The sequence below is a fragment of the Capricornis sumatraensis genome, chromosome 12 (genome assembly GCF_032405125.1).
Source record: "Capricornis sumatraensis isolate serow.1 chromosome 12, serow.2, whole genome shotgun sequence".
NCBI lineage: Eukaryota > Metazoa > Chordata > Mammalia > Artiodactyla > Bovidae > Capricornis > Capricornis sumatraensis.
The window spans coordinates 85,757,745-85,771,514 of NC_091080.1; the positions used below are offsets into that span (position 1 = coordinate 85,757,745).

Below are 13,770 nucleotides of genomic sequence, written 5' to 3' on the forward strand. Positions count from 1 at the left end.
ACACAACTGGGGAACGAAGCATGCAGCAAGCATATATAAGTTAACTTATTTTTTTAAGGACTTTTTTAGACAATGATACGCCATCTTCCCACTCCCATCCTATTAATGGAATCCCACTGGTAGGACACAGAGGGATCCTAAGCCAAAACAAAATCAATTAGTTAATATACGGAACATGTTTTTAAAGACCAGAATTCTTCGGTTTGCGCATAGGTCACATGAATAAAATTGAGAGGAAGCTACAGTTTCTTTAGCTCATCGCCTTGTTCCCAAAGCTGATAAGTAACAACAGCAGCAGAAGTCCGCCGCCCATTTCACAGGTTGGGCAGAGTTCTTCTCGAAGGACAACGAATACAAATTTTGGGTTTTGTGACTCAAACTAAAATCACAGAAAGCTTTCCCTTTTACCATTTTCCCCTTAGATTGTGACTTGTCCTTTAGACATCACAAAAGACATAATACTTGTAAGGAGAAATTATTTCCATCTTTTTGCCATTCTCCGTACTTAAAATTTATGTTTAAGTGCATGAAAGAGAAAATGACCAATTGAGTTAGTAAAATATTACTTTTTCAAGACATCAATGATGTGTTTAACATTATTTCTAAGCATACAGTTACTCAAACCTACTTTCTAGCAGGAAGTATATGTGAATACTCAGAAAATTGTTGATTATTTTTAAAAAAACAGCCTTTTTTTGGTTTCATATAACCCTACTTGTGTTTAATTGTGTATCAATGTTTAATGGTGTTACCGTAAGATTTTCGTGACTGCAGTCTCCTTTTCTAGAAGGTTCCTTGCCCTGATGCTGAAGACAGACTTGCGAAGCTGTAAATTAAGAGTATGACTTTAGTTTTCAGAAAGTAAAGGGGAAACATACCAACAGATCATTACATACATGAAACAGCTCCACTACTAAAACACTAGGCATGAATGTTTTCACTGAAGCATCATCATATGATTGATTCTAACATTTAACTTTAATTTCTACCCCTACTTTATTTGAACATAACTGCAAACAAGCTTTTTCAGCCACATGTCACAGCTATGGGGGCAACACACTGGCTGTGCTCACCGGTAATAAAATGTCCTTACATCTGGCTTCCCTGATAGTTCAGTGATAAAGAAACCCTCTGAAATGCAGGAGATGCGGGTTCGATCCCCCTGTCAGGAAGATCCCCTCGAGGAGGAAGGGGCAACTCACTTCAGTATGCTTGCCTGGAAAATTCCGTGGACAGAGGAGCTCAGTGGGCTACAGCCATAGGATCTCAAGGAGTCAGACATGACTGAGCACTCCTTCCAACCACACAGGCTTTTCAGTCTTCAAAGAATTCAAGGTTGCAGTGACTACCGGACCCCTATTGCCATCTTTCAGTAAAATGTTCCCTAAACCACATCACATCTGATTCAGGTTCTGGGCCTGTGACCCAGTCCTGATCTGAATGATGAGTTTAGGAGCTTTTTGTTTTTTGTCTACAGACATAAAAGACAAAAATGGGATGAACTTTAAAGGTTTCTTCCTTGTTGCAATGATGAAATTATTGCAGGGGGAAGGACGAGAAAAGCAATCCTGGAGGTTGGCTACAAACTGGAAGACACACTCCCCAAACTCAGCTTCCTAGCTGCAGAAGGTGATTGGTGACACGTATAGAGGAGCCAGGGCGGGTGGGAAATGGGTAGAAGCAGAGGACAGAGGCACAGCAGCCTGGAAAGATTCAGAAACAAGGAGGGGAAGGGCAGACCACGGACAGTACTCAGACAAAGCCCTATTCATTTTGATCAATAGGTTAGATTTACTGAGTCCTTAGTACGATTTTAGTGACTACTGGAGATAAAGAGCTCCTCAGAACCTGAGGTCCTGCTTACCAGACTCCAAAAGCCTAGTTATACAGTAAGTCTTCTATATACAAATGAGTTCTGTTCTGAGAGTGCGTTTATAAGTCCAATTTGTTCGTAAGTCCAACAAATTTGGACTATGTCCAAAGTCAAAGCTGTGGTTTTTCCAGTAGTCATGTATGCATGTGAGAGTTGGACCATAAGGAAGGCTGAGCACCAAAGAATTGATGCTTTTGAACCGTGGTGTTGGAGAAGACTCTTGAGAGTCCCTTGGATTGCAAGGAGAGCAAACCAGTCAATCCTAAAGGAAATCAGTCCTGAATATTCATTGGAAGGACTGATGCTGAGGCTGAAGCTCCAGTCCTTTGGCCACCTGATGCAAAGGTGCACTCATTGGAAAAGACCCTGATGCTGGGAGAGATTGAGGGCAGGAGGAGAAGGGGACGACAGAGGATGAGATGGCTGGATGGCATCACTGACTCAATGGACATGAGTTTGGGCAAGCTCTGGGAGACGGTGAAGGACAGGGAGGCCTGGCATGCTGCAGTCCGTGGGGTCACCAACAGTCAGACACGACTGAGCGGCTGAACAACAATCAACAAAGTTAGCTGAGGCCCCCATCTAACACAATCGGCTGTATTGTACTGTACTGTAATAGTTTTATAATACATTTCACACAAATATTACACAAGAAACAAGCACAAAAAATAGAGAACACTTTTAATGATTACGGTATAGTACCATGAAATGTGGGGCTTCCCCAGTAGCTCAGTGCTTAAGAATCCGCTTGCAATGCAGGAGACCCAGGTTTGATCCCTGAGTTGGGAAGATCCCCTGGAGGCAGGCATGGCAACCCATACCAGTATTCTTGCTTGCAGAATCCCATGGACAGAGGAACCTGGCGGGCTACAGTTCATGGGGTCGCAAAGAGTCAGACACGAGTGAAGCGACTGAGCAGGCATGCACGCACCTTGAAAAGCACAGTAGCACAGGACAACAGCTGGCATACAGGGGCTGGCATCGAGTGATCAGGCAAGAAATAAGCTACTGCCCCACTGTACTCTATGCAGTCCTGTACAGCAAGGCGCAGAAAAGCACTCACTTGTGGAGGATGCGCACGCCTGACAATGCCCACCAGACACCTGAGCGAACGTACGTGACTGGATATGGGGACACACGTTCACATCTTTGAAAGTCTGCAGCTTGAAGGTTTGTATGTAGGGGAGTAACCGTGAAGCGAAGGCTGTGAGCTTATCAGAAAAAAGCAGGATACGGTAGTTACTAAAGCGTTAGGTGATATGCACCGTAGGAAAGATGAGAAGGGGTGGTAAGGTTCTGGGTGGGGGAGAGCTAGGCATGTCTGGAATAGTTAGCAGAGACTCGACTGAAGAAGTAGAAGTCGTACTAGGCCTGGACGCTGGCTATATTTCTGCAGGCAAAGGGGGCAGTGGGTCAAGGATTCAAATTGGAAATGTGTGCACAGGGCAGGTTAATTTGGCGCAAACTATCCGTCTAAGTGCTGAGTGAGGTGGTCCTTTCAGCAAGGCGAGTGGAGGAAATACTAAAAGGCACGATGTGTTTCAAAGCTGAGGCAAGATGATCAAGCAGGAGACTGAACAACTCTGTATTCAGAGAAAGATAGACCATCCAGGGTCTGCTGAGCAAAAGATGCGTAACTTGAGGTACAAAGTCACAGGGCCCCAGTCTGCAGACACACCTGGAAACAGATGCGGTCATGTCAACCCACCCAGCCATATGGCCAGAGCTGGGGAAGAACTGGTCATCTCAGCACAACTGAGAACCTGCACGACATCTCCATAAGCGACAGAACTTTCCTACATCACGGCAGACCCGTCATGAAGGGAAGGACCGCTGAACACACCGGCAGTTTCTCTCATGTGAGGAGAGCCAGTATACTCATCTGTTCTCAGTAATGGAAAATGGAGCTGGTTTCATTATTCACTAGAATTCTTGGGAGAATAAATTAACGTATAGACAAGGAAACAAGAGTGGAAGTCATTTTGTTGAAAAAATTACATTTTCAGGGTAACAACACAAAAGCCTGCTTGGCATGATCAAATCATAAAGCTTTCTTACATTTTATCCCCTCAACTGACATGTGACTTGGGGCATTGATTTAACCACACATCTCCTTAGGAACACTGAGTGGAGTCCCTTTGGAGATAGCAGACTCAGTGGAAGGTGTTCACACAGTCACGAAAGGGCCCAGGCCGTGGCTGTGTCTTTCCCTTAGTGTAAGATGATGGTCTGAACACAATCACCCAGCTACAGGCCCTGTAACGGGGCAGCTGACACTTAAAACAGTGCTCTTCATGTTGGGAGACACCTTCGCAGAAACTGGGGACCGTATCTGTTCTATTCTTTGTAAAATTATTTCTGCACTGCCCGTAATTTCTAAAGAAAAGTGAAAGTACTAGTCGCTCAGTCGTGTCCAACTCTTTGTGACCCCACGGACTGTAGCCCGCCAGGCTCCTTGGTCCATGGGATTCTCCAGGCAAGCATACTGGAGTGGGTAGCCATTTCCTTCTCCAGGGGATCTTCCCAACCCAGGGGTCGAACCCGGGTCTCTGCATTGCAGGCAGATTCTTTGCTCAGATTCTGAGTCACCAGGGAAGCCCAAAGATTTCTAAAAGATTTCTAAATAGCCTCCAAATCTCCTTTGTCTTAAACTTGAACTGAACAAAACAGAATAAATATATATATTTTTATTGGAGTACAGTTGCTTTACAATGTTGTGTTAGTTTCTGCTGTACAGCAAAGTAAATCAGCTCTACGTATACATATATCCCCTCTTCCTTGGATTTCTTTCCCATTTAGGTCACCACAGGGCCTGGAGTGGAGTTCCCTGTGCTAAACAGTAGATCCTTATTACTCATCTATTTTACACATAAAAGTGTCAGAATACATTTCTAATTCATACCAAGGAGGCCCTGAGCACTGATTTTATAACTAACAGAAGAATAAGCTGGAAGAATAAATACTGTAACAGAATAACTTCAATTCAACTTTGGGAGATGCTTGACAGAAGAAAGATACCTAGATCTTCTATAGACACAGATGTAGAGAATTACATAGATCTATGTAGGTATGTATATCTGTTAGCCTTGACACGTATTTAGAAACTGCTGTTTCTTTCTTCAAATAAAGAAGGCCTATATAGGGATGATCTAGTGATTTGATTTCTTTAGTAAAGCCTTGCACAGTCCTTTCAGCCAAGGACAGGCTCTAAGCATTGGTAACTCGGAGCCACGCTGCTCTGCAGTGCCCTCTTCTGGCTACAGAAGATTCTGACAGGCACCTGAAATAATGAAATCTAGCAAGAGTGTTTGGAGAAGGCAACGGCACCCCACTCCAGTACTCTTGCCTGGAAAATCCCATGGACAGAGGAGCCTGGTAGGCTGCAGTCCATGGGGTCGCGAAGAGTCGGACACGACTGAGTGACTTCACTTTCACGCATTGGAGAAGGAAATAGCACCCCACTCCAGTGTTCTTGCCTGGAGAATCCCAGGGACGGGGGAGCCTGGTGGGCTGCCGTCTATGGGGTCGCACAGTGTCAGACACGACTGAAGCGACTTACCAGCAGCAGCAGCAGCAGCGGCAGCAGAGTGTTTTTGGAGTAATGCTTGTCTGCAGTATGGTTTTTAGAGGGTCTCTCAGGAAAGGCTCATGGGCACAATATTACTTGCATCATACATTACTTACGTTGTTATACCTTGAAAGTCAGTTTTCTTAGTTATTAAAAGACCTAGATCACAAACACTCTCTTTGAGCACCCTATATGTCACTCTATTTTCTTCTGACACAAAGCATTGCTACGGAAAAGGCTGATGGGAATCTAAATGTTCTTTTCTTTTTAAATCACTTGTTTATTTGGAGCTCGATTTTTTTTTTTTTTAAATTTAAGATCCTGTAATTTTTCTGGAATAGGTCTTATTTCTGGTCATTCATGATTGATGTTTTTGGATAAATGATGTATGCTTTCAACACATACTTTCAAATCTCTCTGTATTTCAGAAAATGTGAGTACTTCTATTCTGTTGCTTTGGCTTTCCTCTTTTGGGACTCCTAAGATACAGAGGTAGGACATGTTTTACTTTCTTCAGTCTGCCAATTTCCTTTAAATCATTTCAATCTCTTTCTTCATTTTTTCCTGATTTCTTACAATTGCCACTCCTTCTCTTTCTTTTTCTCTTAAAGCATCAACTGATGTATGCAGTCAGGTTATGCTCCTTCTAATTTAGTCTTCATTGCTTTTATTTACAGTTCTTTCCTGAGTCCTAGCACCTTATGTATGAATTTTTCTAATTCTTACTTAGGTTGCTCTCCTAACCTTATGTGATATGCAACATCTTTTCACTTACATTACAATAGTTAGCACAGTTTGAGCTCATTGTGAGTGTCTTTATGGCAGCTTTCGTGGTCCACAGGACAGCACTTTCTTCCTTATAATCTTATACTTGTAACTTTTAACTTGTAATCTTTTACTTGTAACCTTTTTATGGAACTTGACTTTGATGATTTTTGGTTGCTCATTTTCAGGCAAAACTTGTTTTCCTGTATTTCAATATTTCTCTCCTAATTTCATAGCTTCCTCCTCTGTGTGTAAATAGTGATCAAATGAGGCAGCTTTATTTCTGGGATTTCCTGGTTGTTCCCACTCCCTCCTGCCAGCACCAGCTTTTTCTGGGTCTGCTTTCTCCTTGACCACTCTTGTTATTTTTGAGCCCACTCCTGGATGTTTTCCTTCAGTGTGGAAGGAAGAGGGTATCTGCCTGTTCCCCAAAACATCTGATGCCTGTAACTAACCTTGGCTTCCTCCCTATGCCATGTTACTAACTGAATGTTTGTGTCTCCCTCCCAAATTCATACGCTGAAGTCCTCACCCCAGTGTGACGCTATTAGAAGAGAAGCCTTTGGAAGGCAATCAGGTTTAGATTAGGTCATGAAGATAGAGCGCCTAAGAGGGGATGAGTGTCCTTATGAGACCAGGAAAAGATGTCCTTCCCACTTCTACTAGGTGAAGACACAGCAAGAAAGCAACCACTTGTGACTCAGGAAAAGGAGCAAACGCTCACTTTGCCGACACCTTGATCTTGGACTTCCCAGCCTCTAGGGCTGTGAGAAATAAATTTTTTGCCTTTTAAGCCACCCAGTCTGTGGTATTCTGTTATAGCAGCTTAAACAGACTAAAGTGAAAGTGAAAGTGAAGTCGCTCAGTCGTGTCCGACTCTTTGCGCCCACCAGGCTCCTCTGTCCATGGGATTCTCCAGGCTAGAATACTGGAGTGGGTTGCCATTTCCTTCTACAGACTAAGGTACCATGCAAAATATGTGGCTATCAGTTTGCCTGAACCTGCTTTTACCTAGAGTTTGTGGCTTACCTTGGTTTGTTGTAAATATTGTTTACAGACTTTTGGTGTATTATATAGGCACCCTGTTTATTTTCATGTGGGAATTATAGGGGATTAAGAAACTATGCCAATGTCTCTGTCACTTTCCCAGAAGGCTCCTTAATGTTCTCTTGTTGAATTTTGCAGATTTATCACTTCTATTAGTCTTTTTAAAGAACACAGTTCTACTGACACTTTTATTGATTCTTTTTCTCCTGTTCAATTAGCGTCTGCCTGTAGCTTTATTATTTCTCCCCTGCTGCCTTACTGTGTTGCTGGTTGATTCTTTTCTAAACACGTGAGTTAAGTACTTGGAAGGTTAATGTCAGCACTTATTCCTTTCCTACATATGCATTCAAGGCCACGATTTTTCCTCTAAAAATGCCTTTAGTTATTCTCACAAGTTTGATACATACAACATGCATTATTTTTCACTTCTAGATTATTTTTCAGTTCTAGATGCTGTTTTTTCCCATTGTGGTTTTCTCCATACTCCCTCAGTTATTTGAAAGTGGTTTTAAAATTTCTAAATGTGTGGTTTTTTTTTTTTATAGTCGTTATTTAGTTTCTAACTTTATTATATGTTGGTCAAATGATGCCTAACATACCGATTTGGTTTCTCTTCAGAATTCCTTCATAGTGTAGTAAGTGGTCATGTTCTGTAAATCATTCACGTGTTCCTGAATCAGAATGTATATTCTTTAGTCACTGAATGAAGAATTGTATAAATGGTCATAACATGAAACTGGTAAACTGAGTATTTCAAATCCACTAAATCCTTATTCATTTCTTTGGCTCTTTGATCATATGGTGAGGTACTATATTACATATTTTAAACTTAATCTTCAAATTACTCCTCATAGGTAGGTATTATTATCTCTCTTTCTCTCTCTCTCTCTTTTTTTTTAACAGATGAGAGATCTGAGGTTCACAGAAGTTAGGTTCTCTAAGGTTACTCAGATAATAGACTGCAGAATTATGATTGGAGTTCTGGATTGGACAGTTTTTTACTATATCATGATGTCTATGCAAAGTATCATATTATTTTAAAAGTATTTAAAAAAGCAGTATTAAATAAGAGAAAAATTAAAAAGCATTTTGAAAGCTCTACTGTAATAAAACATTGTTTGCTTGAGTTGAAAGATTTGGTTTACACGTACAACGTGCTCTTACTTGTCCCAACGCCTAATGCAAAATCTTAACTAGCCAAATTCTTCCTTTGTTCTATATAAGCATAATTGATCTTTCAGAATAACAACCATGAAGCATTAAAAGAGATCAATGACCTTTCTAACCCATTAGAGTCAGGATGGTTTACGGAATTTATATTTCACATTTACTGAATTTTAAAATCAGAGATCCATCACAACTTTTAGCTAACTGGAACATTAATTCAATTTATTTAATCAACTGGAAGTAAACACAAGCCTATCAGGGAATATTAGATTCCTTTGGGGTGCTCCATCTGAAGAACCATCTTTCACTGTAGTAACCTTCAAAATGGAGCCACTAATATTTATTTGAGAAAGAAACCCACAAATATTATAACATTCAACTAACTTTTCTGTTTTGGAGTTGTTAACAATACATTTCTGTTGCTAAGTGGGAAAAAGTTTGAGAGGCCTTAGTTTTCTTTTCTCACTTTGAAAATGTTGACAGATTGATATTAAGTGGGAAAGCATTCATAAAAACACATCCATTAGCCCCAAACCATGGTCCACTGAGCAAGCCTTGATGAATGTCATTCTGTGAGAAAAGTGTAGTATAATTATTGTAATGAACCACTTTATTGAATAAGTCTCCTACATAAAATATAGTAATTGGAAATAAGCAATTACTTAAAATTATACAGGTTGAAGATGGTATCTCATTTATCTGTACTTGAATTTTTCATGCACCTGTGAACTGAAAATTAATCCCAAAGTGCATATGACAGATCCTGTGCATGGCAAGATGTTTTTTTCCATAAAATAAACTTTTTTTGTAGAAGCGACATTATGCTTAGAAAGGAAAAAATAAAATTAAAGGTGACTAGTGTCAGTGGTAGCAAGGTTAAAATAGACCTATTACAATGTACATAAAGGTGAATATCATTGTACTAGCAAGTCAGGAAGGTTTGAAAAATGTCTTAAATGTGACTTTTGTAAAAAGGAGGTTTTAGATGATGGGTCAAGATTTCTGATCTTAAGTTATTTCAATAATGTAAATTCTGAATCTCAAGAAAACAACAGGCATGAAAGTTAGGATATACACATAGATGTATGTGGACAGAATTGGGCTTCCCTGGTGGCTCAGTGGTAAAGAATTCAGCTGGCAATGCTGGAAACTTGGGTTTGATCCCTGGGTTGGGAAGATCCCTTGGAGAAGGAAATGGCAACCCACTCCAGCATTCTTGCCTGGAGAATTCCATGGACAGAGGAGCCTGGTGGGCTATAGTCTATAGGTTCGAAAAGAGTTGAATACGACTGAAGTGACTTAGCACACCGGCATGCACAGTATATAGTGCTGACTAGTAATAAAACACAGTACGTGCTGGGTAGATTTAGATTATATAGGTAAAAGCAAAGTGATCTCATGGCCATTATACATATGAGTGAAGTCAGTCGTGTCCGACTCTTTGCGACCCCATGGACTGTAGCCCACCAGGCTCCTCCATCCATGGAATTTTCTAGGCAAGAGTACTGGAGTGGGTTGCCATTTCCTTCTCCAGGGGATCTTCCTGACCCAGGGATCGAACCCAGGTCTCCCACGTTGCAGGCAGACGCTTTACTGTCTGAGCCACCAGGGAGTCAGGAACATACATATATATATATATATATAAACAGAAGGGCAAAGACTGAAAATCTGCAGAGATTTTTAAAAAATGAGCGGATTCATGATTCTGGGAGAAAATGCCAGATGCTTTTACCCAAACAGCTGTTTGTGAATTTAAAACCCACAGCACTCTGATAGTACAAGGAACAGCCCTTGGTCTCCAATTAGAATTCAACTGTATTTGAACTTCAGAGCCAAAGGGTTAGGGTTAGGGTTCACAGGAGCACTATAACACATTGAGACTTCAAGGAAAATAAAATTTGTAAGGACAACTATATGCAAAAGGGAAGAATATTTTAAAAGTACAGCAAAATATAAATTTCAAAAATAGGTTTAGTTTCAGTATCAGCTGTCTCAAACCTGATGTGGAGACTGTACTGAAAACACTTGATCAAAATCTTTCTATATTATGTATAATATAGATTGATTAACTTTTAAAAAACACTTTTTATTTATTTATTGACCTTTAGTTGGAGCATGCGGGATCTAGCTCCCTGAGCAGGGATCAAACCCAGGCCCCCTGTATTGGGAGTGCAGAGTCTTAGTCACTGCACCACCAGGGAAGTCCTTAGGCTGATTTACATTTGATCCCAAATAAATATGCTTGAAGGGCTTCCAAGGTGGCTCAGTGGTAAAGAATCTGCCTGCCAAAGCAGGAGATGCGGGTTTGATCATGGGTCAGGAAGATCCCCTGAGAAGGAAATGGCAACCCACTCCAGGATTCCTGCCAGAGAAATCCCATGGACAAGGGACTGTGGTGCACTACAGTCCACGGGGTCTCAAAGAGTCAGACACGACTGGCTGGCTGACGCACACACAGGTGGACGATGGTCCATGGGGTTGCGAAAGAGTCTGACACGACCTAGCGACAACAAGGACTGCAAACAAATTACAGATGATTCCAAACCAAAAGGGATCACACAATTAAGCAAAAAAGAAAATCAGTGATAGGGAATCCCTCCTCTCATGTTAGCTGAAAGCAGGAACATGTGCTTTTGATCTAGGAGGACTGAGCACCCTGCATATAAAATCCCTAAGAAATGACTGTCAAGTAAATATCATGCATGCAAATGCAACTGCATTTTAATTTGAGTTCAAAACCGTACTGCAAAGATCAATAAAAATGGAAATGCACCATTTAATTGGTGCATTTTTTTGTTTGTTTGTTTCCTTTCCATTATTACCGTGAATACGTGGGCAATCAATTATCTACTAAAGCGTTCATATGCTACAGAGAGAACTGGCAGGGTTTTCATATTGGGTTTGATGAACACGCTTCTTCCCTCCCCGGGACCACACTACTTTGTATCTTTGTAATAAGGCCCCTGGTTAGTGGTAGCATCATGCTCTGTTCCAGTCTTTTCCCAGAGAGAGGTTTGAATGGCACTACAGAGTTGCTAAGCTATTATTTTAGACAATTCTTTCAGAGTAAAAGCAGGAAAGATGAAAACAGGCTATTCTCTCTTTTTTTTTTTTAAAGTGAGTTAACGTTCACCATGGAAATTATAGATCAGGCTGAGTATGTGCGGAGTTACTGGAACAAATCATTGAACACTCTATAATCATGTAGAAAATTATAAAATGCTGGATGGCAATCAACCAGTCTTTGTGAACAGTAAACCTTTCCAGAACAACTTAATTTACTTCTCGAGAGGCAAAGGCACTGGGTAGGCAATGTGGGTAGCAAATGAAATATCATCAAAAATCAGACTTAAAAAAATCAGATTCATGGACAATGAGAAAAATAAATCAGTTACTAATATATTGTGTTCAACTTGATTGCTACTTCTTAAGGTTCATTTAAGTAAAAGTAAATTTTCTTGGTTGATGACTGTAAGTGCACTTGCTGAATCTGACTTCATAGCATGGTTTAATTACAGTAACTTTTTTCTCTTTTTTTTCTTTTTAGGCCACTCTGTGTGGCTTGTGAGAGCTTAGTTCCCCAACCAGGGATGGAACCTTGGCCCTGGCAATGTAAGCACTGAGTTCTAACCAATGGATCACCAGGGAATTCCCTAAAGTAACTTGGCTTCTCCAATGTGATAGGCATATCGTATACTATGCCAGGTATGATGCTAAGCATTTAACATATAATTATTTAATTCTTGTAACAAACCTTAAAAATAACGATGATCTCTTGTTTTTTAGATAAGAGTTGGCACCTACATCACATAATCAGTATTACTGGTCTTAATGACGGTTCTATTTTGCTTCTCACTATCAGTTACATTCAGCAGATATTATCTTTTTAAATACTTCCTTCTGCCTGGAGCACCTACTTCTTCTATTGCCCAGTCTTCCTTCTCTGGTAGAAAGGATTATATACCTTCATCCTGGAGAAGGACACTGCAACTCACTCCAGTATTCTTGCCTAGAGAACCCTGTGGACAGAGGAGCCTGCGTCTATGGGGTCACACAGAGTCGGACACGACTGAGGTGACTTAGCATGCATGCATGCGTTGGAGAAGGAAATGGCAACCCACTCCAGTGTTCTTGCCTGGAGAATCCCAGGGACAGAGCAGCCTGGTGGGCTGCCGTCTATGGGGTCGCACAGTTGGACACGACTGAGGCGACTTAACAGCAGCAGCAGCAGCAGCAGCAGCATACCTTCATCCATTCACACGTGTTTCTCCCCATTAGACTAAAAGATTCTAAAGGGCATAGTTCACAAGGGCATAATTCGCATCCCACTCACTGTTGAATTCCCATAGCCCATAGGAGTGCCATACGAGTAACAGGTCTTCCATAAATGCTTGTTGAGAGACTAAGTGAATCTTGAAGACTTATGGAAATGAAAACAGTAAACGAAATACAGTAATTACTTTTTTCCACTTTCCTCCCCATTTGTACATGTGTTAGCTGTTAATTACGAAGGCTTATTATGGACATTTCTATGTGTTTAGCAGAAGACAGCAGACATTATCTCTGTTGGAGAAACAAATCCTCACTGACTTGATCACACGGGTTCCAATGACTGTTCTGGGAAGGGCAGAGCCACTGGGACAGCCCTCATCTCTCCGCCTGTCGCATGCAGATATGGCTCTGGGATGTGCCCTCGGGTTCCCCAGACACGAGGTTCTGACCCCAGGAGAGGCGCCCCAGCCGAGGCTGAAGGTCAGAAAGATCAGAGAGCTCCGTCAGAGACAGTTTCTCGGATCCAGCCATGGTGGAGACCTTGACTTTGATGAGATGATTCAGTTCTGAGCACTGAGTGGGTTGCTCTTACTAACAGGTCGCCTGGAAAGCCAAGTTCACGTCTCAGTTTATTGCTATTAACAACACTCTACTCAGGAAATAGAGGGTTTAGTTTCAGTAATTTGTTGTTGTTCAGTCACTAAGTTGTGTCCAACTCTTTATGACCCCATGGACTGCACCACACCAGGCTTCCCTCTCCTTCTCTATCTCCTGAAGTTTGCTCAGATTTATGTCCATTGAGTTGGTGATGCTATCTAATTATCTCATTCTCTGTCGTCCCCTTCTCCTCCTGCCTTCAATCTTTTCCCAGCATCAGGGTCTTTCCCAATTAACCAGCTATTCCCATCAGGTGGCCAAAATATTGGAGCTTCAGCATCAGTCCTGCCAATGAATATTCAGGGTTGATTTCCTCAGAATTTCAATAATACAGGGGTGAAAAATGAGTAGAAAACTGCTACCTGATTTCCTACTGCTTGCAAACGAGAAAGAATCCTTCAAGATCTGCAGGTTTATCCTT

The 13,770-nt window shown here is 41.3% G+C and overlaps 1 protein-coding gene across 2 annotated transcripts in view; it reads right to left on the minus strand.

Annotated features, from left to right (window-relative positions):
• Positions 1-13,770, minus strand: part of NALCN (sodium leak channel, non-selective) — a 280,814-nt gene that overhangs the window by 70,579 nt on the left and 196,465 nt on the right. For both annotated transcript variants that reach the window (XM_068984391.1, XM_068984390.1), the window contains one exon: positions 753-826. In XM_068984391.1, coding sequence (XP_068840492.1) covers positions 753-826 — 74 coding nt within the window. The remainder of the gene's footprint in view (positions 1-752; positions 827-13,770) is intronic.